We start from the raw sequence: 25,311 nt of genomic DNA, 5'->3' as shown, positions 1-25,311 counted from the left end.
CGGCTGCAGAATTAGACTTGTTATGGCTTGCTCGGTGCCTGTGGTGTGTGGGATGTGTGAATCTACTCTAATTGTGTCTTTCTCTCGCTCTCTCTCTTTTTATGCATAACATAAATTGTTGTGCGGGCTTTTGTTTTTTTTTTATTTTGTGTTTTTTTTTCTTCTTCTATGTCTGCAGCAGTACGAACATTTCCTTATCGAACTAAAACCTCAACCTCAAACGCAACATTTCCAAATTAAGTTAATTTAATTTGTGTTTCATCCGCGATATCTTTTATGTGCTTGTTAGCCGGCAGTTATGCCACAATTAGGGCATTTCTGCGAGGTCTGCGACGGGTTTTATGAGCCAACTCGGATGTTCTCCGGTCTATTTACTAATAATTTTACAGGTAAGAAATAAAGAGGACGGATTTAACAACGATTCAACAAAAGGTCGACAACATAAAGAGACGTTATTGTGGCAATATCGCGCAATATGGAGTTTTGGCCGTGGAGAGGGTTGAGCTCATCCTGATGTATTGAAGTTGCTGGCTGCTGATGTCTTTAAATGTCTATATTTCCATCTCACAAGTGATAAGTTCACCCCATGAATACCTAAAGTTAGGAAATAGGGACTTAACCCTCTGGGCTTAGGAGGAAGGACCCCGTCTCGTCACTTCGTGGGTGTGTCACGGACCCCGTCTCGTCACTTTGTGGGTGTGTCACGGACCCCGTCTCGTCACTTTGTGGGTGTGTCACGGACCCCGTCTCGTCACTTTGTGGGTGTGTCACGGACCCCGTCTCGTCACTTCGTGGGTGTGTCACGGACCCCGTCTCGTCACTTTGTGGGTGTGTCATCACCGCCGTATCTACACTATGTGATTCTGACTAAATTGTTCATAAGGACACGACACTCTTCATGGAGCGAGCGGAAGCAGGACGTCTACTGTTCCCGGTAGAAGTCGAACTATATTTCTGGGATGTTTTATCGAGAAGATGTGAATACTCACAACACGGTTAAACGTTGTCACAACGCGGCTCCGCGTCGGCAGGTTTCAGGAGTGTTAATAGGAAAGGGTGCATGCGTTTATAAGACGCAGGCTGGGTTGCACCAACAGGGATTATTATTTCTGGTTAAGAGTTAATCTAGGGTTAGTAAATCCAGGTTTTAACTGGTTCATATTGAATCAATTATCAGAGAATAACTGGTGCAACAGATTTGATTTGAATCTAGATTTGAATGGAAATCAAACAGAGATCACCAGAGGGTTAGAAAAATAGGTTTAAGGTTTAGTGCAACTGGATTAAAACAGCATCCTGGTTTAAACCCAGTTTAATAGTTAATCCTTGCTGCTGCAAGCCGGCAGTACTCGGCGTCACCCTTCCTGTAGCGGGATCCTTTCACGTGTTTCTATTAATTAATGCAGAGAAAATGAGGCAAGACGGAAATATCAATTGAATTACTTATTTAAAACATCATCTGTCCGGCATCCTGATGCACCCTATAGGTGCTAATGTGTTCCTGGCACAGAGCGAGTGCTTTTCAAGACTTAATGGAGTGGATTCCTCCTCCTCAGCATTCGTGATCTGGCTTCGTAGCGTCGGGCGGCGACAGTCGAGGTTGTTTATATGTTTTACAGCTTTTTAAACCCGTGAGTAACCGCGAGGTCCCACCGTGGGGAATAAACCCATATAATTGATTCATGAACGGATCGCCGCGTCTTAAAATAAGATCAGCGAAGGCCTCGCGCCGATCCGCTCGTCTTCGAATTCAGTTTTGACGTTAAAACCGCGAGGAACTTTTTTTTCGATTTCGTGTAGATTTTTCAGGTCGCGTTTAGAGCGCCGTTTACAAAAAAACCCCCCAACAACCTCTGGTCAGCGTCTGACAGCCCGGTCGGCTCAGTGATGGAAGACTTCGTCACAGCCGGAGTCGTCCCTCTGCGGGTCGATGTCGTCTCCCAGGCCGGAGCCGGAGCTGAAGGAGTCTCTGGTGAACCGGCGCGATTGCATCTGACGCTGCGAGGAATCCGACCCGGTGGCACCGACCACGACGTCATGCTGACGGTGGAGGAACAGAGCGTCTCCTCCTCGACGGCCTCCTGTGCTGACGGAGAGCTCGAAGACGCATCAGTGTTAGAGACGAAGAGGATGCTCACGGTCACTTCAGTGCATCGAGCGTTTCATGAGATTACATAGAAATATGATCCAACGCATTGAAGTGTCTGTGAAGAAGTTAAAGAAAATTCTAGATTGTAGTTAGTTGCTGACAAAAACTTCTATCACACTATTAATAAGATAAGATAATCCTTTATTAGTCCCTCTGTGGGGAAATTACAGTATTACAGCAGCCCTTATTCACAGATCAAGTAATATAAGTAAACTGTAGAACAGTAATAAAAACACAAAAATAGAAATATACAAATGGAATAAAATAAATAGTAAAAAATGTGTATAAAGTGTAAAAGTATAAGTATTTTAAAAAACACATATATCACAAGTTTTCTGGTAATAATGGTTTGATTTTATATATTTCTGAATACTCAAAGACTCGTCACATAGGAATCATTCACACATTCATAACATACGAGCTGCCGCATCAGGACGATCTGACTTTCATACAACTGAGTCACGGCTACGGGAGCAGTTTCGGGGTTAGGTGCCTTGCTCAAGGACACAGACGCAGGCTTGCGGGGGCCAGTGATCGAACCGGCGATCCTCTGATTGAAGGACGGCAACACTGCGTCGCGGTCGCCCTCATTATTAAGTCATTAAATGAATAGTATATATAAAATAACCACACGGTTGTGTTTACAAAACACGCAAATTAACCCGATTTCTGAGTTTGCGTGCACTCGTTAACAATTTTAACGACGTAATGCTGTATCACGATGTCTCGTTTGATGGTTTCATCACTATACATTGATTTAAAGACAATAAATTATCATATTGTACATATATATGTTTATTCTACTTACATACCACTCCACTGCTCAGTTAGTCTTTAATGCAGCATCGCTCATTCCCATCGAGATTAGTTTCATTGCATTACTTATTTTTGAAAGGACACATTCATTAGGATGTCTTAACACCTAAAGGGACGTGAAGCGTTACTTCAGATGCAGTCGGGGAATTTGCAGCGGTTCAATCAATCCGACACCGTCACGCGTGGACGTCCCGTCCATGAAGGGTAATTTCCTCTCGGGTTTTTCCCAGGCCGACGAAAAACTTCCTTCCATGTTGCCCGAAGGAGAGCGTCCCGGAGAGGGCGGCGCTCATTGGTCACCGGGCTCACGCTGACTTTCACTCGGCTCCACGCTAACCTTCAAAAAGCCTTCTGGTCTCACCTCAAACCGGCTCACTGGAAGAGGAGCCTCGTCCGGATGAAAGCGGGAATATCTCGCTTGTATAGTTCAGTGTTACTTTTCTTTTTGTGCCAGTGGGGCAAAAATAATGTCACGTATTCCTGACACAAATGATCTTGTGTCGAGGATTTCCAAACTCATTTGCCTAATCCTGCAAATTTGTTTCCTGAAAGTGATTTTTTTTGTTGCATCGGAGACAAATGGGATTATCACTTCCAACTGGCAAAGTGTTTTTATTTGTTTCGCAGCCGCGACGAGTAATCAAGTTCTTCAACGTGGATATTTTCTAGTTTCTTTTAATCCCATATGACAGTAAACTGGATGTTTCATCACAAAAACCAAGCATTTTATTGACCAAACAGCTAATCCAGTAATCGGGGAAAAGGATCGACAGATTAATCAACAATGACAATAAACGTTTAGTCGCTTCCCTAATTTGTTCTCAGAGAAAAGTCTGTAATCAAGACCGACTTCGTTTTTGAAGGACAAATGTTTGGTTAACCTAATTATCTTAACATGTAACATGTGATACTCTGACATGTCCGGGTGTTCACGTGTTTAATTGGGTAAGAGGATTATGATGTCACCGGTCCTCTTGCTGTATCTCATTTCCTTCCTGTTGGTATTTGCCGGAGGAAGACCTGTTGCTCATAATGCCACTAACACGATTGAAGGGAGCCATAAATATAATGATTTAATATGGAGTTCAATCCTGCAGCAGGAGATATTTTTAGCCAACTAAAACATAAGCAGCAAATGTCAGGTTTCCCCTCTGGATTAACCACGTTGGGATTACAAAGAACATCCAAACAGGATGAGATACAAACCATCGCAGACACAAACAGACTCAGTTTTCTTTTGTTAAACTGCGGCCGTCCTGCCTCAACACGTCCTCCTCGAAATAACGTTCATACTAAATGATTTTGCCGGTTATTTTTTCATTATTAAAACTCATTGCTGGCTGGATTATTCTCACTGGTCGAGGATGGGTCGTAATCTCACACCACACAGGTCACAGGAAGTATTCATGGTCACGTGAGGTTTAGGGTTGAGCTTTCATAAACATGCTGGTTTACGTGAGGGAAAGATTGTGTTTTTTTGTGTTGAATTTAGAAAAAAGTGGCACGAATCTACGATTGTGTGTGTGAAGTGTTAAAGTACATTCAGCTCAGCCCAAACTTAAAAAACTGCTGGTTCAACTCAAACTGTACAAAAAGAGACAAGTCTGTTCTGTTCTGGTGTTTTTATTTTTCTTTTGAGATGATTTGATGGCTGTTGAAACAGTATTTGTAGGAGTAGAACATAGAATAGTAGTCGGAATAGGAATCGGATTAGGATTAGGTTGATAACCTTGAACACAAACAAAAAGAGTAGATTAAATTCTACATCCGAATGGCTTTTTAACATCATTAAACTACACATTTACCAAATAAAGTAATTACACAAGCAAATCGAATTCAAAATCAGATGAAATGGCCATTTGCAATTTCCATTACATCTAAATGACATTAACTTAAACTCCTACTTTTCCTTCAAGTTCAAAGATCAATATCAACAGAAAATAGCAAACAAACAATCGCTTCAAACAATAGTTGAAATGAGTTCATACCAGTTACGAGCTGTGTTGTGGAAAAGAGCAAAGAGAGCTAAGCTAACGCCGAAGCTAACGCTGGTGGATCTGGTCCCTCCAGAAACATGGGTTGCATTTTGGGTTCCACTCTGTTTGTGTTGGTTTGGGTTCTGCCGCCTTCAGGCCTGGACTTCACAGATGCTCTTTGTTTTAATGCGTGCTGTCACTCGTTTTGACGCACCAGTGTGGACCGATTACACGTTGAAACAATGTGCATTGAGGAAGAACATTTTGTCACCTCTATTTCGAAGTGAGAGCAAAACTAAGAGGCTAGCTCTACGAAGAATGTCGTGTCCTGATAAACGATTCAGTCAGAAACACCAAACGGGGTCCGTGTCACACCCACAAAGTGACGAAACGGGGTCCGTGTCACACCCACAAAGTGACGAAACGGGGTCCGTGTCACACACACAAAGTGACGAAACGGGGTCCGTGTCACACACACAAAGTGACGAAACGGGGTCCGTGTCACACCCACAAAGTGACGAAACGGGGTCCGTGTTCCAAGACGGGGTCACCTCAGTCGCCAACCGTCCCACCTTGGTTGACATTTGTTTTCTGTAGCTCGGGGCCCCGTCCCTTCCTGCGGGGAGAGCGAGAGGACACGGCAAGCACCGGGCGGCGGCGAGGGGCCGTTTTAAAAGCGTCGACCTTCGCAAGACGACCTCTAATCCGGTCCCAGCGCACCACCACGGAGGAAACACAGCCCGGCGAGGGTATGGCTCCGGGGAGAAGTCCCAGCGAGGGGATCCTCTCACACCGAGCGACCGTCCCTGACCTCGCCGAGTAAAAAAAAAAGAAGCTAAAGCAGAAGCAGAGCGTCGCTGCGAAGCGGCAATGAGGCGCAGTAATCGCTTCGTGTCGACTGTCTTCTGATCGTAATTGTTGGGAGCCGAACTCGTAATTGAAATGTGATTGATCGCACGGCCCCGACGCGTCCGGGGTCCTGGACAGTCGCACAGGAACGAATACATAATGAAGTCACAACCTGAAGGAACGGCACGTGAAATGTTAAAAAAAAAAAAAGTGTGAGTTCTCACTTTATCTTCCACGTGAATATCAGCCGCTTTCGGCCATTTGTTTTGAACTTGTCTGAAGGAAGTGAAAACACCACTTCATCTCAGAATCCGCCGACAAACACGGAGCGATGTTGAACACGTTTAAAGAGAATCGGAGGATGTTGGTCCTTGTAAAGCGCGCATGTAGCGCACACTGGGAGCGGCGCCGAGGACGACCAGCTGTGCGCCGCCAGCGCGATTGAATTGACCACTTGAGGTAGTTTGGAGAGATTGATTAATAGATCGACAGAAGGATCGGCTGTTATTCAACATCGGCTGTGTGGACAGACCGGCTGTCCTCTCCTTCTCCTCCTGTGTGTCCTAACCTCCTACTCGTGTGTGTGTTTGGCCAAAAATAAAAATAAAATCCCAATCTGCGGAGACGTAAATTTCATTTTTAACACCTCACTCCCTTTTCTCCCACACACGTTTCAGACGAACTCACTGGTTTCAGAGACGCCGCCGCTCGTTTCTGTCTGGTTTCTAACATAAATGTGTTCACTGTATGTTTGTGTAGTGCAACACCTCATTCATACTTCTGTGATTGTCGCTTTTCCCCATGACGTTGAAGTGTTTCCTGAAAGAAAAGCGATTATTATTTCTTTCCCCTCGCTATTGGCGTTTCTAGTTAATTTGCTGTTGATTGTTTCTAATGTATTTACTGACTGTGAAGCACTTTGAAAAGTGCAATATAAGCAAAGATTATTACTCTCAGAGGTGTTTTGTCGTCGCGAGTTTCCATTTCGAACCTGCTCTGCTGGAACCGGCCTAAAGTCGCTCCTCCCACTACGAAAAACCTCATCTCTTCTCCACATATGGTTCTCTGTTATTAGATCACAATTCCCATGATTTCTTCATTGTCTCCTGCAAGAAGACCTGCAGCCAAATGCTGGATGAGAAGCAGCAAGCAGGCTGCTCATTTCCTCATGAAGAACACTTTGTCTTGACTTCATGCCTTTTTTTTTTCGCAATAACAAACAGCTTCCTGGTAACTCACCGCTGTTTAAAACGAGAGTTAAACATACACGTGTTTCCTGTAATGACTTCTGGCTCGCACATGCTTTCACAATAACAATTTAAAGGAGCAGGAAGTTTGTGTGCGTCTCTTAGAAATAAGTAGTTCTGATGTCCGACCACATCGGGAGTCAATCGCTGCAGGAAGTGGGCGCTTCTGATGGAGTTTACACACGATAAACCTCACTTGCTGGAGAGAAATCCAATAATACATGCAGATCTTTGTTGTCTATTTTGGGCCACTGGGGGGCAGCACCACACATAAACACAACGCTGACACATGATCGCAATATAAAGTGTGGATTATGGCGACAATGTCCAATATTTGCTCTCCTTTCAGCTCTTCTTTTTGTCTCCAGCCACTGAGGAACAATGCTGACTGTTCCCCTCCTATGCTCGACTGTGCTAGGTGCTAGCGGTGCTAACGGTGCTAGCGGTGCTAGCTGTGTGCGGCAGGAGGTAGCGAACAGCTGCCCGCTGCGTCTCATCCGTCAGGCGTTTCCTTGTTTTGGTTTCATCAGTCAGCAGCCGCGCCGAGAGAGACCACGTCTGCTGGAGTCGAGAGCGAGATTCAACAGCCGATCGCGAAAGAAATACCAAAATAGCGGACTAATTATTCCTTAAAAAAAAACATACGATGACAGTGACAGTCAGTGCTCTTCTTTAGCATAACTCATTACGAGAGAGAGAGAGAGAGAGAGAGAGAGAGAGAGAGAGAGAGAGAGAGAGAGAGAGAGAGAGAGATCATCTCGGGATGTTGAGATGATTTACTTTGGTGTGACGTGGAATTATACATCAAGAGTGTGTGTCGAGTCTGTGACAAGACTAAATCTCACAAAATGTGAGAACTGGATTTAAAGATGTGCTGCTTGTTCTGTTGTGAGTCTAGAAATCCTTCTTAAATCCTACTTACATAACTGCAAGCTGTTTGGATGGTACTTCATAGAGGTTTCTTCTTTTTTTTAATTTTTACCTCCTTTCTGAGTTTCTGTGCTTTTTTCCTCCCATTAATTTCCCTACTGAGGTCACTTAAGGACGCGATGCCATCGATACGATGAAATACAAATGTGTTAATCTGTATGTAAAAGCGGCTCACGCATATACGGTGAGACTTTTTCTGATAGTTTCTTGTTTAGGGTGATTTCATGGAGCTGTGGGTGCAATACTTGTTGGTCTTGGACTTTGATGACAACACACTGAAGCTGAGGCCTCGTATCAGCTGGCAAACAGACAGTATGGCTCAGATATTCTATATATTTATTTATACGGGCGGCTGCTTTGGGCTTATGGGGTCGTCCTAAAAACCACAAGCTTGCCGGTTCGATCCCTTGTCTCCAGATAGTTTGCATGGAGAAGTGTCCTTGAGCAAGGCACTGAACCCCCGGTTGCTCCCCGGGCGCTTCACGGCTGCTCACCGCTCCTTAATGAATAAGGATGAGTTAAAATTCAGAGAATAAATGTCCTCTTGTGCGACTAAAACAAGATTTAAAATACAAATTGGAAATAAAAATTAAAAAAAAGGACAATTCACAGTTGCAACGAGAGGCTTTGCTTTTAAAAGTCATCTTCCAGCCGCCTGTACGTACGACCTTTATCTCGTTTGTACACATTTTTCTCGAACAGGAATACCTTCAATCCGTCGAGGTCTGACTGGTTGTTATTTCCCAGCAGGGAAACAGCCATCGACGACCACGACGACAGACCAGTGTGAATCCCTCAGACTCATTCAGAGTTGTATACTTCTGGGCTGCAGAGGTCCAGACTCAGGGACAAAAGGACCTTAACACAACGCAAAAAAGCACCGTCATTTGTGTCCGTTGCAAGGTTGAAAGGCATTATCTCATCACGTTGTGCGGATGTATAAAGACAACTGGAGGTGTTGGAGGCGGAGCCTGTTCATTCATATGAAAGTTGTCTCCGTGTCTCATGAAGCAAGAAAAGTTTGACTGCGTTCTGCATCCATGCACGAGCTCAGACGACACAACTGCTCTGGGTCGACAGGATCCAGTTGGTTATTTTTACTTTTCATACCGGCTATGCTGCCGGTTTAAAGAGGAATCTCTCATTTATTTTCCGTTTTAAAGGCCTGAAGAAGTGTCCAACATGTTCAAGTCGTTTCATCCCCAAATGTTTCCTGTCATAACTATCCACGAGACACACGACAAAAGACATAGATAGCATGTAATATTTAGAGTGTTAAATGTACACACACAGACACACACACACACACACACACACACACGTAGCTGCAGTGTCTCCATGAGGCTCAGCATCACACACACTGTCTCCTTAGTGTGTGTGATGAGGCAGCAGAGCTGTGAGTGGCTCTATACAACAGTTGTTGAGCAGCGTGTGTGTGCGCACACGCGTGTAAAATACGCTGAGTGCGTGTGTGTGTGTGTGTGTGTGTGTGTGTGTGTGTGCACTATATGGTGCTGACTTGTCTCTTTGCTTTAGCTTCTGTGTGCTTGTGCTGCCAGTGCTGGTGTCAGTGATGCAGTCTGTTGTAGTTTTTAAGGAGCGAAGAGAGAGAGAGGGAAACTCTCTAGGGACTGATGAAGCACACGCACACACACACACACACGCGCACACACACACACGCACAGACCCACACACACACATTATTCAATAGTGAAAATCTACTGCAGAGTTTCTGAGGGAAGATTTTTTTCCTCTAGAAGCTTTCACTTTGCTTTTTAGGATTCAAACTGTGATAAAGTGCTTTTCCTGTGTGTGTGTGTGTGTGTGTCTGTGTGTGTGTGTGTGTGTGTATGACGTGTCATTGATTTTCCTCTACACTTGAGCCATCTCTCCTGTGAACTCTGACCTGTTGTCTCAGGTCTTGATCCCAGCATTTGAACTCTCACTAACAGATTTCCACATCATCCGCACACACACACACACACACACACACACACACAAAGTCACACAGTCACACACACTTGCACCATTAAATGGATAGATTAATTGAATGTCTGTAGTTAATTTCAATAATGCAAGCTTTGATTTTCTTTGTCCGCTCCGCTTCTATTCCTCTCTCTCTCTCTCTCTCTCTCTCTCTCTCTCTCTCTCTCTCTCTCTCTCTCTCTCTCTCTCTCTCTCTCTCTCTCTCTCTCCCTCTCTCTCTCCAGCCTCTGCTCCTAAGCTTCGGCTGATGCGAGGCCAGTCTCTGGTGGAAGGGGACAAGCTGAACTTGAAGTGCGAGGCGTCGGGGAATCCCAGCGCTTCCTTCCGCTGGTACAAAGATGGACACGAGCTGCAGAAAGGCAGAGACCTGAAAATAAAGACCAACAAGTGAGTCGGGATTCATCGCTCGCGCTGCACACACAATATTCACGGCAAGACAATTGAAAAGTGGTACGTTGTACGCACTTGCATCTCTGCTCTGGTAACACAACACCACATGTTGAGGAGGTCGTGTGTGAGGGATGGAGACCAGAAATCCACGACGCGCTTTATAAAGTTCCAGCAGTTAGTCTGAGCCGACCGGGCGGCTGCATGCAGGTCTGCTGCGCACTAAACATCGACAACAGACACACAATGTTCAGTGTACCTTCCCTTTGACACCGTTCAATCAAATCAGTTTGTATTCATGCGTTTATGAACTATAAAGCAGGTTTTCTGCTTTGGTAACACACATGACTCACCTGCTGTACTTACAGATCAACATTTATAATTATTTTGCAATAGAAACCTTAATTTAAAGGGATGTATTTCTCTTTAAAGAACACAATCAAACCCGTATTCCACATGTATACGGGCTGCTGAATGAGACCCTCTTATTCACCGTTGTGTAGCAATATTGAACACGTGTTTCACTTCACGCTCTGAGTGAACGTCTCAGTGTTTAAACTGATCCTCTGAACTGTCATCGCCTCCTCGTGAGGCTCTGATCTGAAACCGGGCCTTCGGTTGTGATCACTTCCTGTGAAGACGAAGGGAGACCTGCTCCTGGTCTGAACTCAGTCGTCCTTCGTTGGTCTTCGTGGACGATCGGCACCAACGTTTGTGTGTAATCACCAGAACTTTATCGCTTCTCTGGTCCCGAAACTAACATTTCATTTCTCATTCAGTCAACGATGAGTCTGCTGCTTTTTTATTTTTCTTTCTTGAAACAACGATAACCCGCCCCTCTCTCTCTCTCTCTCTCTCTCTCTCTCTCTCTCTCTCTCTCTCTCTCTCTTCTTCACTGAAGGAAAAACTCGAAGGTGCAGATCAGTCACGTGCGTGTGGAGGACTCTGGGAACTACACCTGCGTGGCTGAAAACTCCCTCGGACAGGAAAACGTCACGAGTGTCATCAGCGTGCAGATCTGTGAGCAACGACGCGTCAGAGTGTGTGTGTGTGTGCGTGTGTGTATCTGTCTGTGCGTATCTGTCTGTGTGTGTCTGTGTGTCTCTCTGTCTACACAATCTGATTAATTAGTGTAACTTTTATCTATCATATCACATCAGTATAAATCTCTTTCATGCTGTTCCTCAAGTCTTTTCTTCATAAGGAGTTCCTTTCATCCGTCTTTATAAAAACAAACTAAACTGCTGTTTTACGTCTAATTCCTTCAGATCAAAGAGTAGATACCCGATGATCTCATAATCTCTTGTTGCCTGTATTTTGACAAAAATGCGAGAGAATTATTCTGTTAACATTCAGAAACTTCTTCCTTCCACAAACATTTCACTTCACTAGAAAAAGGGCGACAATATATTATAATTATTGTGTTTATTACAGAATCTTCTTAATGTCCAAGACGCAGGAATCTGACGACGTAATCACAAACTGAATCGATCGACTGCGGTCGGACTGAGCGGTATTTCCTCGTGTCGTCGTCCAGCATCGGCCGAGATCAGTCAGCGCTCGTGTCAGATTATTTTAAACAGTGAGAGCTCAACAGTTATGAAACAAAAGTGAGGGGGAAACAGAATAATGCATGATTTGTAAATATACCCGAAGGTTTTCCAGAGGAAGAAGAAGAAGAAGAAGAGTGTGTTGTTGTGGGGGAGCAGGTGTATCCGTCTGGCTCTTTCCAGCAGCAGCTGTGAGCTGCAGAGCTGCAGCAAGCACAGGGAGGAGACTGATGCCCCCCCAACCCACAAAAAAAAAAGAAAAGTAGATAGATTTGTTACACTAAGCTCTTTGAAATTCACTTAAGAGGTCTGAGTGTGTGGCACGGTGCGGTTTCTGAACAACGCGTCGAGCCACTGTGCGATTTCAACACGCTTTTTGCATCTGTCTGCATCTGGTTGTCGTCCTCCCCCGCAGTGACCACCACCACGCCGTCTCCGGGCGTGAGCCACGCCAGGCGCTGCAACGACTCGGAGAAGGCCCACTGCGTCAACGGAGGAGACTGTTACTTCATACATGGTATTAACCAGCTGTCCTGCAAGTAAGTCGGTTTGCTCGCTCGTCCCCGTTTCCCCTCCCTTTCCCCCGTCCCCTCAGTCATCGATGTGTAAGTCGGCCCCTCCTCCTGCCTCCCTCTCTTTCTGTCTCCGTCTCTCTGGTCTGAACTGACACCGTGTCGCTTGGCCGCTGCACCGCCTTGTCTCCTCGTTCCTTGGTTGCATCCTCCCCGCATACACGCAACGATTATAAGTTGGACGTTACGTCGGCGTGCGTTCAGATCGGTCGTCTCTCTGCTTCCTGAACGTCATGAAAAGAAAAATGGGAAGACATGCAATGGTGTTAGAAAAGCACCAACAGTTAAAACTGTGGTGTGTTTTCACTGCAGATTATATTCATAAAAACAATTAAGCCCAATTATATTCGTATTAAAACGGCCTTTAATTCCACCTGTTGTATGCTGGAAGAACCCAGTGGACACAATTAGCATTGACCTGCAGATGCGCTCTATGTAGCTCAATGCAGCTCTATGCAGCTCAATGCAGCTCTATGCAGCTCAATGCAGCTCTATGTAGCTCAATGCAGCTCTATGCAGCTCTATGCAGCTCCATGCAGCTCTATGCAGCTCCATGCAGCTCCATGCAGCTCCATGCAGCTCCATGCAGCTCTATGCAGCTCTATGCAGCTCTATGCAGCTCCATGCAGCTCTATGCAGCTCCATGCAGCTCCATGCAGCTCCATGCAGCTCCATGCAGCTCCATGCAGCTCCATGCAGCTCTATGCAGCTCTATGCAGCTCTTCGTCTACCTGACGGAGCAAAGCAGTTGATCCTCCATCTGCTGACCGTGTATGGCATTAAAAAAAGAAAGCAGCGTCTCTGCAGAGTTCAGTATTGCTCAGAGGAACTTCACAGGCATGAAAAGTTAAAGAGGACATCCCGCGGACGTTGTGTATTAGTCGCTGCTTCTCTTGTCGGTCACTCTGCTGGCATGTAACCACCAAATGCTTTTGCATGCTGAGGGCACAGAGGACGGAGGGAGAGGGAAGAGACTCAAAAGCAGACGTGGGATTTTTGGATTGTCCTGAAGCTCAGTGCCAGTGCTCGGCATGTCCACCTTCAGTGCGTGTGTCCATGTTATTGCACCAACTTCAACACTGCATCTCACTGGAAGCTCAGCGATACAGACAGCACGTGTAAAGACAGACAGACAGACACACAGACAGACAGACAGACAGACAGACAGACAGACACACAGACAGACAGACAGACAGACGATTACTTGCTTTAGAGTTAGATTCAGATGAGTGAGTTCTGTCATTGTCACTCATCACCATCTGTTGTTAGCTGCTGTTAGCAGCTATGCTAGTTACTTAGCAATATTGCAGACAGACAGACACACACACACAGACAGACAGACACACACACACACACAGACAGACAGACAGACAGACAGACAGACAGACACACAGACAGACACACAGACAGACACACACACACACAGACAGACAGACACACACACAGACAGACACACACACAGACAGACAGACACACAGACAGACAGACAGACAGACACACACACAGACAGACAGACACACAGGCAGACACACAGACAGACAGATGAAATCTACTTTAGAGTTAGATTCAGATCAGTTCAAATCTGTCGTTAGCCGCTGTTAGCAGCTATGCTAGTTACGTAGCAATATTGCATTCTCCTGATAGCTTTCTGAAAATAATGTACCAAAGTCCAAATAGCGTAGCTATATCGAAGCGTGTGTTCTTCTGCGCTATCATAACTCATTTTAGCATTTGCATACAATAATAACTGTTACCTATTTTTCAACCACAATAAGAGCACAACCGCATTATTTAATCGCCCCGGCGTTCCCAACTCGTGACATCTTGTAATCTACCGTAAATGAGCACATCCATCTCGCCCCTATAGCCCGGTGTAGAGGCGACCTAATGACCCTGAAACTAGTGTGGTCTACAGTTAATCTGAAGCGGCGTTCATAATGGACGCGGCCTTTTCTTTCGGTGTAAAAGCTGTTTTTACAGTCGCGGCAAAGTGCGGCGAACAAACAAACACAACACACATTCGCTAATCTGTTCACTCCCTTACGCGCTCGCCTCGGCGTTCCTGCCGCAGGTTTACGGTCATCTGCGGCCACGCGCACCTGATGTGCAAGGTGGCGCATTACAAACAGGGAGGGAATGAATTTTCGCCCGTCAGACATTTTCATTACTGTTAATGCACCAAAAAAGAAAAATCAATAATAACTGTTCTCGAAGTCTCAAATCATACATTTTGGATTTTCTTGAGCTCACACACACACACACACACACACACACACACACACACACACACATGAACACCTAGCAGAGTGCTTTTATGTGGGTCCTCTGAACACAACAGGTGCTTGTCTCCTGCAGAGGGATAACGTGAGTAAGACGCACTCGACTCAGGCGCCATCAACATGACTCTTCAAGCTATTTCCTCCCTTTCGCTGTGACTTCCCGTCATCATGTTCTGTGACGGGACGAGACGCCCAAACCAACAAACGGTCGCGTTCACGTCTGAAATGCAGTGATAGTGACGCCACAACGGCTCCTACATCGGTTCACACGGTTCACTGCACGCTAAGCATCTCGTCCTCCTTCTCTTTTTGTGAAGTAAACTGTTAACATAAAATGCCTCACTTCCTGTGAGTGGGAGGATTTATTTTACTTCAGGAAAGAGCCACCAGACTAGTAGGTGTTGAGAACGGCAAGTGCAAAAACTGGATATCAGATGAATCACTGCTGTGTTATATCAACGTATCACTGAGACGTGTATTCATGTGAGCAGATCACAAGTTACAGTTACAGCGAGTACAATAAGGTAGTGTGCATGTCGGCAATGTAGTGTAACGGCAACATGGAAGTGGCATCATATAAGCAATTATCCGGTAACATTGCCCTTCTTTTGTGCCCATGAAATTGCACAGTGCAGTTTTTTTTAAAACTACAAACTGTATTTGCAACCAAAGCTCCGTGTTAACCGAAGCCGAGCCAAAAGGCTTTGTACCTTTCCTAAACTGGAAGCTTGTAATCTTTCAGTTCCAACGCGACGTCCACACAGGACCATTTTGTAGATGTGTATCAAACGACTTCCCCCTGATGTTGGATACCAGATGGCGCGCATAGGCGTGCATAATCAAGAGCTTTGTTGTGTGATGCTTCATGTGCAATCGGACGTATGTGCTAGAAATCCATCCTTAGATCCTCCAGTGCCTGCTTCAGATCTACACCCTTTGTTTCTTCATTTCCATTAATATATATATATATATATATATATATATATATATATATATATATATATATATATATATATATATATATATATATATATATATATCCTTGCTTCCTCCCCTCTTCCCTCTCTCTCCTCTTGTCTTTATCTCTATCTCTCATCTGATATACCTCCCGGTCATCGCTGAAGGATAAATCTTTCCTTTTTTTTCATGATGCTGACAAGCAGAAAACTTTGTTTCGAGAAGGTGCATGCAGACGTTACGAGAGATGCGTGTATAGCAATTCAGGAATACAAAAACAGGGGCGGGAGGATTTCCCAACCTCCTGCGTTTTGTTCTGAATACAAAAACGCTGCATTTTCAAGTAGCTACAGCCGGCTAGCAGCGGGCTAGCCAGCAGTTTCCAGAAAAGTTGCTTTGTCGGGCCAGTGGATAACAGGATGTACATAAGACATGTCTGCCGTCTGTCTGCTGGGCTCGTTCACTTCAGAGACATGTAGACCCCTCGCACTCGCACGCCACTCGCCGTTCTGCACAACAGCCTGCAAATCGCTGCGTTGCCGGCAGACAGCAACCAAATTGTTAACGTCCCTGAAATTTGAGGTGGTATTTGCGACCACGGACACGTATAATCTCCTCTTTTCCCCCTGAAGGGGAAAGTAATGCTGTGCAGCAAAATGGAGTCTGTAGGTTACAGCGGAGGACGGCACGCAGAAAGGCACCCTGGGTAAAACAGACGAGTGGAGGTTAAAAGTGGAGATCAGGACATACAAACATGGCCCCTGGCGGCCGGTGGCCGAGAGCTCGGCGCGTCTCTCTTATTCAATCCTTCCCTCTCGCCCTGCGTTAAAGCGCTCCGTGCAGAGCGGCAGGACGCTCTTCTTCTTGATTGATCTGAACTTTGTTGCCGAACTCCAGCCGCCCGGCAGCCGGCCGTAAACATGAGCGCGTGTGTTCCCAGCTATAGGTTGAAAATGCCAAATTTTCCCCCCATTTCAATCAATAAAGTTAATTTAATCTAATCTTATCTGCAAATGCCATGAGTTCAGGCTGGTATTGATGCCTAGGACATAATGTCATAATGTCCACGGCTGCCTGTGTGTGTGTGCGTGCGTGTCTGTGTGTGTGTGTGTGTGTGTGTGTTGGGGCTTTTCTCCCCCTCTGTGCTCGTTCTCAGGGCAGTACAGCACAGTCGGGTGGGGGGATGAGGGGGAGGATAAAGGAAGGGCATCATGGGCAGGGAAGAGGGGAAGGAGGGATGAAGGGATGCAGAGAGAGAAAGAAAAGAGGCAAAGGAGGAAAAAAATAAATGATATACAGTAAAAACTCTGCCGGCATGAGGCTGCCTCTGCTCCGAGTGTCTCCCTCCCTCCCTCCCTCCCTCCCTCCCTCTCTCTCTGCTCTATTTATAACTCTATGGGAAATTGCTGAGTGGGCTCTTCCGAGGGTTTTTGCTGTAATTGATTCAAAATGCAAGTTGTCTCTTTAGTGGTGAGAAAGAGGAGCAAAGGATCCCCAGTCAGTTATGTGGACAGTATATACATGGAGGGGAGACTAAGGGTCGTCGTTTTTTTTTTTTTTAAACCGGATACACGCGGTGACCTGATACCTGATATCACTGTAATGAAATACAACGACTGTAACGGGGGCCGCGCCCATGACATCATAACCCCAGAGGGTCAAGGCCGTCGCTGTGATTCATCTTCAGGTATAATGCCTGCGCTGCAGTCGGACCAGGTTTTTCTACCACACGCCGGTTTGACTGCAGCAAACGCTGATCTACTATCACTTATTGGCATTAACGAGATGAAATCAATGACGCCCCGGCCGGGCGAAAGCCACCACACTCGTTATTACACATTACTCAGAGACATTGCAGAGTTTGTGAAGCGCTCTCTGCAAAAGACTTTCTCAAGGACGGCAATTGAAACGATGTCCTGGAGATGTTCCTTCAACAGAGACAATGAGAAGTGATAGAAAGAAAAAAGAGAGAACAGCGGCATCGACGTGGATGAGCAAAAATACAACAAAATGTATTTTGATAGAAAATACAAAATACCCCTGAAATGAATATATCAAAAATAAAATACAAAATACTGGTGCCAGAAAATGTAACAAGATACAATTCATGTATTTTGTATTTTAAAATGTCAGTGTAACGAAGCAAAGCTTATTAAAAGACAACAGCTTGATTGATTATGTATATATATATTAACGTCATTAGCATGTTAGCATTGATCGCTAGTTGAAACCATCAGAATATATATATATATATATATATATATATATATATATATATATATATATATATATATATATATATATATATATATATATATATATATGTAATACAATGGGCTATGTAGCCAGACCCAGACATACATTATACATCATATTTGACATTTTTCACACTCAGATACAATATTTACCTTGACAGAAAAATATGTTTATTCTTCGTGGAGAAAGTATTTTGAGTATTTTAAATACAAAATTACTCCACTCTAAAGTATTTTGTTACAAATTACACTCGGCCCGATCAAATACAAATTACTCAAAGTAACTGACATGTATTTCAAATACAAGTAACAGAAATACTGCACATCAAAAGTCACGAAAATAACAATAACCAATAATAAGGGCCATGTATGTGTATTTGTGTGTGTGTGTGTGTGTGTACGTATGAATCCACCAGTGACCGTGATGCAGCGAGGAGCCTCCTTGTTAGTTTCAGAGTTGTGTGTGTGTGATGTGTGTGAGTGTGTGATGGCTGAATATGAATCATATTCAGGCCGCGGTGTCGCTGACAGCTCGCCAGCCATCCAGAAACAAACACCACACTCTGCAGCTGCATGTAAACTGTTGCTGAGATTCATGCACACGAAAAAAACACACACAAAAAACCTATCGCAACCATTTCCTCGCTCAAACCCTGTGGAGAGCTCGCTGTGTGTGTGTGTCCATGTCCGTGTATGTGTGTGTGTCCTCCTTAGACTTCTATTCTTGGGAAAAAAAACCACATAAATTACACAGTTTTGCGTTTGTCGGCAGGTCATTTGTCGCTCATTCTCAGACGGTTCATTTATGTTGTTTCCATCGCCCTCTGCTGAATCCTGCATGTGCATGATGTAACAGAGCCCACCGCTTTGACTCCCTGCTGTGCGTGTGTGTGTGTGTGTGTGTTCGCACCCTTGACCTCAAAAATACGCTGACCTCTAAACGGCCTCGTCCAACGACACCCCGACTGCGTATCGGAGCTCCGAAGCTGTAACTCTCCTCTGCTGACGGCCGGCCGCGAGACTCGCAGCTCGTACGCAGGAGGTCAGCGGCATCGTACGTCTCGTCACGCTAACGAGATCGCGGAGGTTTCGCACGCTGTTCACGTCAAAATATTTTAAAGCTGCTCCGATTTTTATGGCGACGCTGGATGAAACGACGGCAGGTTTGTATGCGTGCTGGGGGGTTTGCTCGTCGCACAATGCTTCGTCATTTAGGGGGGTCCAGTCTGCAGATTGTCTGTCGTTATGATCCGTGTGTGTGTGTGTGTGTGTGTGTGTGTGACTGTATATGTTTGTGACGGTCGTTTTGACCATGAAATGTCGCTCTGTTTAAATATATAACCGCGGGGTGTGTGCAGTGTGCAGATATGTTGTCAGACTTTGTGTGTGTGTTGTTTTGTGTTGTGATCCAGCACTTTGTTCGAACTTGTTGGCGCAGAAACGGTACAATTTATTCGAGCTCCATGTTTCGGGTTCGCTCACAGCTCTCGTCAGACTTATTTCCAGCAGAAGCAGGAAGCTGTTGTCAGTGAGAAAGCTTTAAACACTCAGAAGAGGATGAAGAGGAGTGTATTTACAAAAAACATGCTCATGATCGACAGGTTACGAGACAATATACTGCGATTATTGTGATTTTTTAAACCTAATATCAGGATATCACAGTGTAAAGAACACGCCGCCATGTGCATGTAATCTTAATTTTAAAGAAGTCACGTCCAACATCGTCGCTCTGCTCTTTGTGCTTCTTTGCATGTAAACTATGGATTTCAGAATCGATAACAGTATTACGAAACGTCGCGACACTGCGATGTGTATCGATGTTTCCTCACACCCCATTAAAGTAAAGGCATCATGGGAATGTGCACGTGTTTGAGAGGATACTCGCAAAAAAGGCTGCGAGGAAGCAGCCACACCCAACATGCAGGTCTCCTTCTCGCGACGCGTGGAGTCCCCCCCCCCCCCCCCCCCACGGCTCACATGACCAACGAGAGAGTCCAGAATAAGGCAATCGGAGTGTGTGTGCGTGTGTGTGCATCAGTGTTTGTGCTTGACAAGGGGGAGGGAGGGAGGGGGGGGGGTCGGAGGCCGCCGGCCGTACACTTGACCCCTCCTACTTCCTGCTCCGCCATCACATGACCCGTCGTGACCGTGATGATGTCTTTTAACTGTAGCGGTGATGTCATATTGATGGCGGTGATGTCACGGTATGCAGGTCATCTCTCTCTCTCTCTGTAGTTGGTGGATTGTGCTGTTTCTAATCCCTCATCTCTCTGCTCTCTTATGTCTCCCTCCTCCCCTTCCTCTCTCTCTCTCTCTCTTCCTCTCGATCTGTCTTCGTGTACTTCTCCTCCTCTCCTTCCTCCTGTTTGACCCCCCCCCCTCCCTTTCTTCCCTCTGTATCTTTAACCCCTCCCTCCTCCCTTCCCCCCTCCCTCTGTGTCTTGTTTTCCCTCCATCAGGTGTCCCAATGACTATACGGGGGACCGCTGTCAAAACTCCGTCATGGCAGATTTCTACAGTATGTCCATTTGCTCTTGTCTGTCTCCTTCTCACTGAGATGCTGCATGCTACATCGGAGGGGTCGGATGGAGGGATGGCGCTCTGTGTGTGTCTGCTTGTGTATGTTTCATGTACGTTTAACGTGTGTGTGTGTGTGTGTGTGTGATTTGCATGCCTCTGTGTCCACCCCTTCCTCTCCCTGTCTTCCCTGCTTCTTCTGTGGTGCAGAGACAAACAGTCCAGCTGTGAATATATATATATATATATATATATATATATATATATATATATATATATATATACATCTATAAGCCCTGTGTTACAAACTAGACACTTGAAGTTTTTCCCTTAAAAAAGCCCTGATAATGCATACTTTAAACAATAAAGCAGCCACATCGTTTGCATTGTGCGCCGCTCCTCCATTGTCCTACACGTTCTGCATGTGTTAAGCCCGCAAATTGCACACAGCATCACTTCTGCTGCGGCGTCACAAAGAGAAACGGAGGAGACGGAGAATTAACAGGATAGTAAATGCAGGAGGTTGTTTGCTTTTATTGGAACACTTTGTCCCCGTTCCTTGTAAATGGTCCATCGGTGCTGTTTAGAGTTTTAGCAGTTCAAAAAAAAAAGAAAAGAAACCATCAAGGCTAAACTATCTGGATCTAAACTATTAATACCCCCGTTGACAGCTCTCACTCTGCTGTGCCTCTTTCTTTAAACAAAGAGACAAATCCGTCATTGATTTTCACCTTTTTGGAGCAGGAGCGCGACTGACAATTGGCTTCAGATGGAGAACAATGTGAGTCCTCCTGACATTGTTCTGAACAGCCGCCAGTCATTACGACGAGCGATCCAATACCCGAATCATTTGGCAGGCGAACGGGATTCAGAGTTAGAACGCGCTCAACGTTTCAAGTCTTAATGTAATGAGATTTGGAAAAAAAAAAACCCCACATCACATACAGTTGCATCCGTCTGAGATACCCTTTGTGATATTGATTTCCACATAAGCGGAGACTCTTGATATCATGTCAGTGGCATCTGAAAGGAATTAGGATAAATCATAGCGTAATGAATGCCACATCCTGTTGTTTTCACTCCGAGCGTCCATGGATCATCTGATGCAATCTCTCATGACGGCATGTGGCTTAAATGTCGCCTGAACTGTCCTCGGGTCCACTTCCCATAAGTTTTAAAACGGTGTCCCGCGTTGTGCTTCTCATCCCGGAGAAGTTCAATTTAAAGGGGTAGTTTGACATTTTTGTGAAATGCTCTGAATTTAGTATGTTGTAAATGAAATTAAGTGAAAAAAATGCAACTTATTGTGACACAACGCTTCCTGATTCTAGTCAAATAAAACTCAAAAGTAGTTTTACCAGATAACTTAAAGATCTTTATTCATCAGGCCAAACAGCATCGTAATAAGCAAATGTTTCACTTCAATGGTTCGTTGGCGTTTTAACTCATGACAAGCAAAAACACTTTGTATTTTTAACATTAATTATGTATTTATGAAGGGGCTTTTTTCCCAGTGTTTTGCTTAGCTTAGCATAAATACTGAGGCGCTATCCAACTGTAACAAACTCCTCCAACTAGCACGAATAAAGCTCACATTAAACACTTTATTATATCATGTCAATTTGTTAAAAAATCAAACATAGTTTTACTGAAACTCAGGTGCTAAATGATGTTTTGCCAGCAGCAGTGACGTTGTGCGTCACAGAAAGCCCGAGGTCACCTCAGGACAGAGCCGGGCTAGTTGTGTCCCTCTGCTTCCAGGCTTCACGCTAAGCTAAGCTAAGCTAAGCTAAGCTAACAGTACCCCGGCTCTAGCTTCGTATTCACCGCACAAACACGTGAGCGGTATCGATTTTCTGTCAGCGGAGAAAACATATCGATAGATTTTCACACAAAAAAAATGTCCAGCTCGTCCTTTAATAAATCACCGGGACGCCGACGCGGCGTGTTGTGATCGCGTGGGCAGTCACACGGAAACACATGTCTCATAGATATCGAGAAGCGAGCAGAGATCCCAGGACACAAACATTCCTGTGGGTTCGGCTCCTTCGACTGAGTCTCTGGCCTCAGCAACCCAAAAAAACCCCCAGAGAGACACAAATGACTCTTCTTCTTTTCTCCGTTTGTCTGTTGTGGAAGTTTTCACGCAGAAATAACATCTAATTTCAAGCGAAACAGCAGGTTTCACACCATGATGAATCCCACTGTGTGTGTTTTTGTTGTTGACCCCGTCATTCACGCTGGAATCTGTCTGTGTGCTTTTTGTTTTATTCTTCGTTCTTCTTCTTTGCATCGCGCCGCTCCCTCAGTCCGCTCAAAGCTCTCTGCCGCTTCGGGACGTTGTTTTTGTTTGTCCGTCTGCTTTTCCAGCGTGCGCCATCACACCACGGTGTCCGCACACACGTGTCAGAGCAGTGAGGTGGTCGGGCTGCACAGAGCGTCGTCTCTCTCTCTGTGCAGCCTGTAATGCATGCAACAACAACAACAACAACAACAACAACAACAAAACATGGAAATTGGGGAATGTTTAGAAGATTTCTGTGTAAATCATAAATCACAGGAAAGGTTACAACCGCTGCACGCAGCAGTAATGGGACAAAGTGCTACACAAGAGGAACGCAGTAATCAATACGAAGGCACACAGTTGCCATCAGTCACAGAGTCAAAGGAGTTGCAGCGCCGCCCCATCGACTGAACTGTGTTTTTATGTTGGAGAGTAACTCACTGCTTTTCCTTTTCTTTTGTCTTGTTGTTTTTTTTTCCCTCCATTCTTTTATTTTCTGTCTGTTGTTTACTCCAGAAATGAGGTCTAGTAAATATAGCAGTAAGTTACGTGGCTTCCTGTCTTGCTGTCTTTGCCCGTCTGTCTCCGCATGCCTCCTTCCTGCCTCCTTCCTGCCTCCTTCCTGCCTGTGGGCTCCTCTTCCCTTTCTGCCTTTTTGCTTCATTTTCTCCCTTTTTCGCATTTGGATTTGCGTTGGTTCAGTTTGTTTGTTTGTTTGTTTGTTTTTCCTATCATTTCTGGGTGGGGGGGTCACAGAGCTGAGGCTGTCTTGAGTTGTCTGTCTGTTACTGGACGGTACACACGTCAATCACTATGATTGACTGCACTGATCAACATATTCAGCGTCTATATATATATATATATAAATATATATACAGGACATGAGGATATTACATTTGCTCCAAAGTGGACTTTACACCTGACCCTATCTGTCTCTCTCCTTTTTTTTAACCACGACAACTTTCTGCGCTGGCAGAGCTTCTCAGAATTGAATTTATGGGTATGGAACATTATTATTCATTTTTGCTGTGCTTAAGAGGGTTTTTTTTTTGCCAAGATCCTATCACAGTCACACATTATTGTGCCATCTTCTTTTCTAAAAACCAACAACTGGGTCTCCCTCAACCTGTCCCTCTTTTTCTCCTGCCCACTAACCTGCTTTTTAAGACTCGTAACCTCCCTTCTCTGCATGCCCTCCTGCTACAGTCTGACCAATACAGGCACTCCAGAAAAAAGACAAATTAACTGGGAGGGATTCATTAATGAAAGAAAGTACGAGAGCGTACGAGGGGAGGGGAGGTGGGGGGGCTGTTACAAATCAAAGCTGTGTTTATCTGGGCGCCGTGTCGGAGCAAAAGCTGCCCTTCTTCGTCCAGAAGCCGGAGAACGTCTCCCATCGTCCATAAATAAAAGTGTCTGGCTCGTCTTCCCGGGTTTTGGCAACGCGCACGTATCGGATTCAGCAGCCTGTTGAGTAGAAGAAGAAAAAAAAAACATGCAAGCTGCGAGTATTTTTGCAGAGCGTTGCCAAAAAAAAAAAAAATAAGCGAGCAAAAGGCCTGACACACATAGTCCGTCCTTATTATCCTGCCCTTGATTGACTCGGCGTCAGCGTGGCGAGCGCTCGCCTGTCTTAAATCACGCTTGCCGCTGGCTCCGCTGTGGCCGGCGGGCGAGTTTTATTCCCCGTTTCCCCTTTAGCCTCTCGGTATCAGCGCCCTGTGACACTCTCACAATGCCGGGGCCGAGGCGCTCGTAGGCTTGTCAATCCCTACAGAGGCCCTTTATTTAGAAACCCCCCCTTTGCTTTCTCTTCAGTGGCGTGTCTGGAGCTTCAGAGGAAGAGCGAGAGGATGAATTAAGTAAAAGGAGGAAGGGGGGGGGGGGGCATTCTTCCATCCGCCGCCTCTTTCTCAAGCTGACCTCAGAAATACAATGGATCCGTGAATTCGGCTTTCTTTTAACCGTATTGACAACCCTGTGAGGACCTCGGCGAGAGGAACAGACGCACAGCTCAAGTCGACGCAGTTTTAGTGCAAAGTGAGGAGAATCAGAAGGTTTGATGACATTGAAAAACAATAATTGAGCTTCAGGGGTGTTAATTTGTCCGTGACTAACAGCCCAAAAGGCCGCTATAATCCCGTTTTAGCTAATGAGGGGACAAAGTCAGGCCGGTGTTTGGTTCCCGAGGACGACTTCCTCCTCCTTGGACACGCCCCTGCTCCCCTTCGCCCTCCTCCTCCTCCTCTCCCTCCCTCCGTCTACATGTTTCCTTCCTTGCTCTTTCTTCTTCCTCACCCACCTCGCCTTTTTCTTCTTTTTTTTATGCCCTTTTCCTCTTCCCCTCATGTTCCGCTCCCCCTTTTCGTTGCTCCCTCTGTCACGGTGCCGCCGCTCCTTCCCTCCCCGACACGCTGTCGCACCGCAGCGGCCGGCGGACACCCGAGTTAACGCCGACGTTGTTCACGCGGCTTCACCGCAAAGCTGCCAGAACGTAACGAGGTCAGCGCCATGACGCCCAACCTGACATGTCACAAAAGGCGAACGACGCCACCAG

General features: G+C 45.5%; 1 protein-coding gene across 2 annotated transcripts in view; it reads left to right on the top strand.

Annotated features, from left to right (window-relative positions):
* The window catches only part of nrg2b (neuregulin 2b), a 48,941-nt gene that overhangs the window by 14,239 nt on the left and 9,391 nt on the right, over positions 1–25,311 (top strand). The window contains exons 2-6 of one of the 2 annotated variants that reach the window (XM_068582740.1): positions 10,178–10,340; positions 11,242–11,360; positions 12,306–12,429; positions 20,413–20,471; positions 23,731–23,754. In XM_068582740.1, the coding sequence (XP_068438841.1) occupies positions 10,178–10,340; positions 11,242–11,360; positions 12,306–12,429; positions 20,413–20,471; positions 23,731–23,754 (489 nt within the window). The remainder of the gene's footprint in view (positions 1–10,177; positions 10,341–11,241; positions 11,361–12,305; positions 12,430–20,412; positions 20,472–23,730; positions 23,755–25,311) is intronic. The other variant, XM_068582748.1, reaches the window with a different exon arrangement.

The sequence above is a fragment of the Clinocottus analis genome, unplaced genomic scaffold (genome assembly GCF_023055335.1).
Source record: "Clinocottus analis isolate CAN_PGR_092001 unplaced genomic scaffold, fCliAna1.0.p SCAF_10, whole genome shotgun sequence".
NCBI classification, from domain to species: domain Eukaryota; kingdom Metazoa; phylum Chordata; class Actinopteri; order Perciformes; family Cottidae; genus Clinocottus; species Clinocottus analis.
This window is presented reverse-complemented; position numbering and strand designations above follow the sequence as displayed.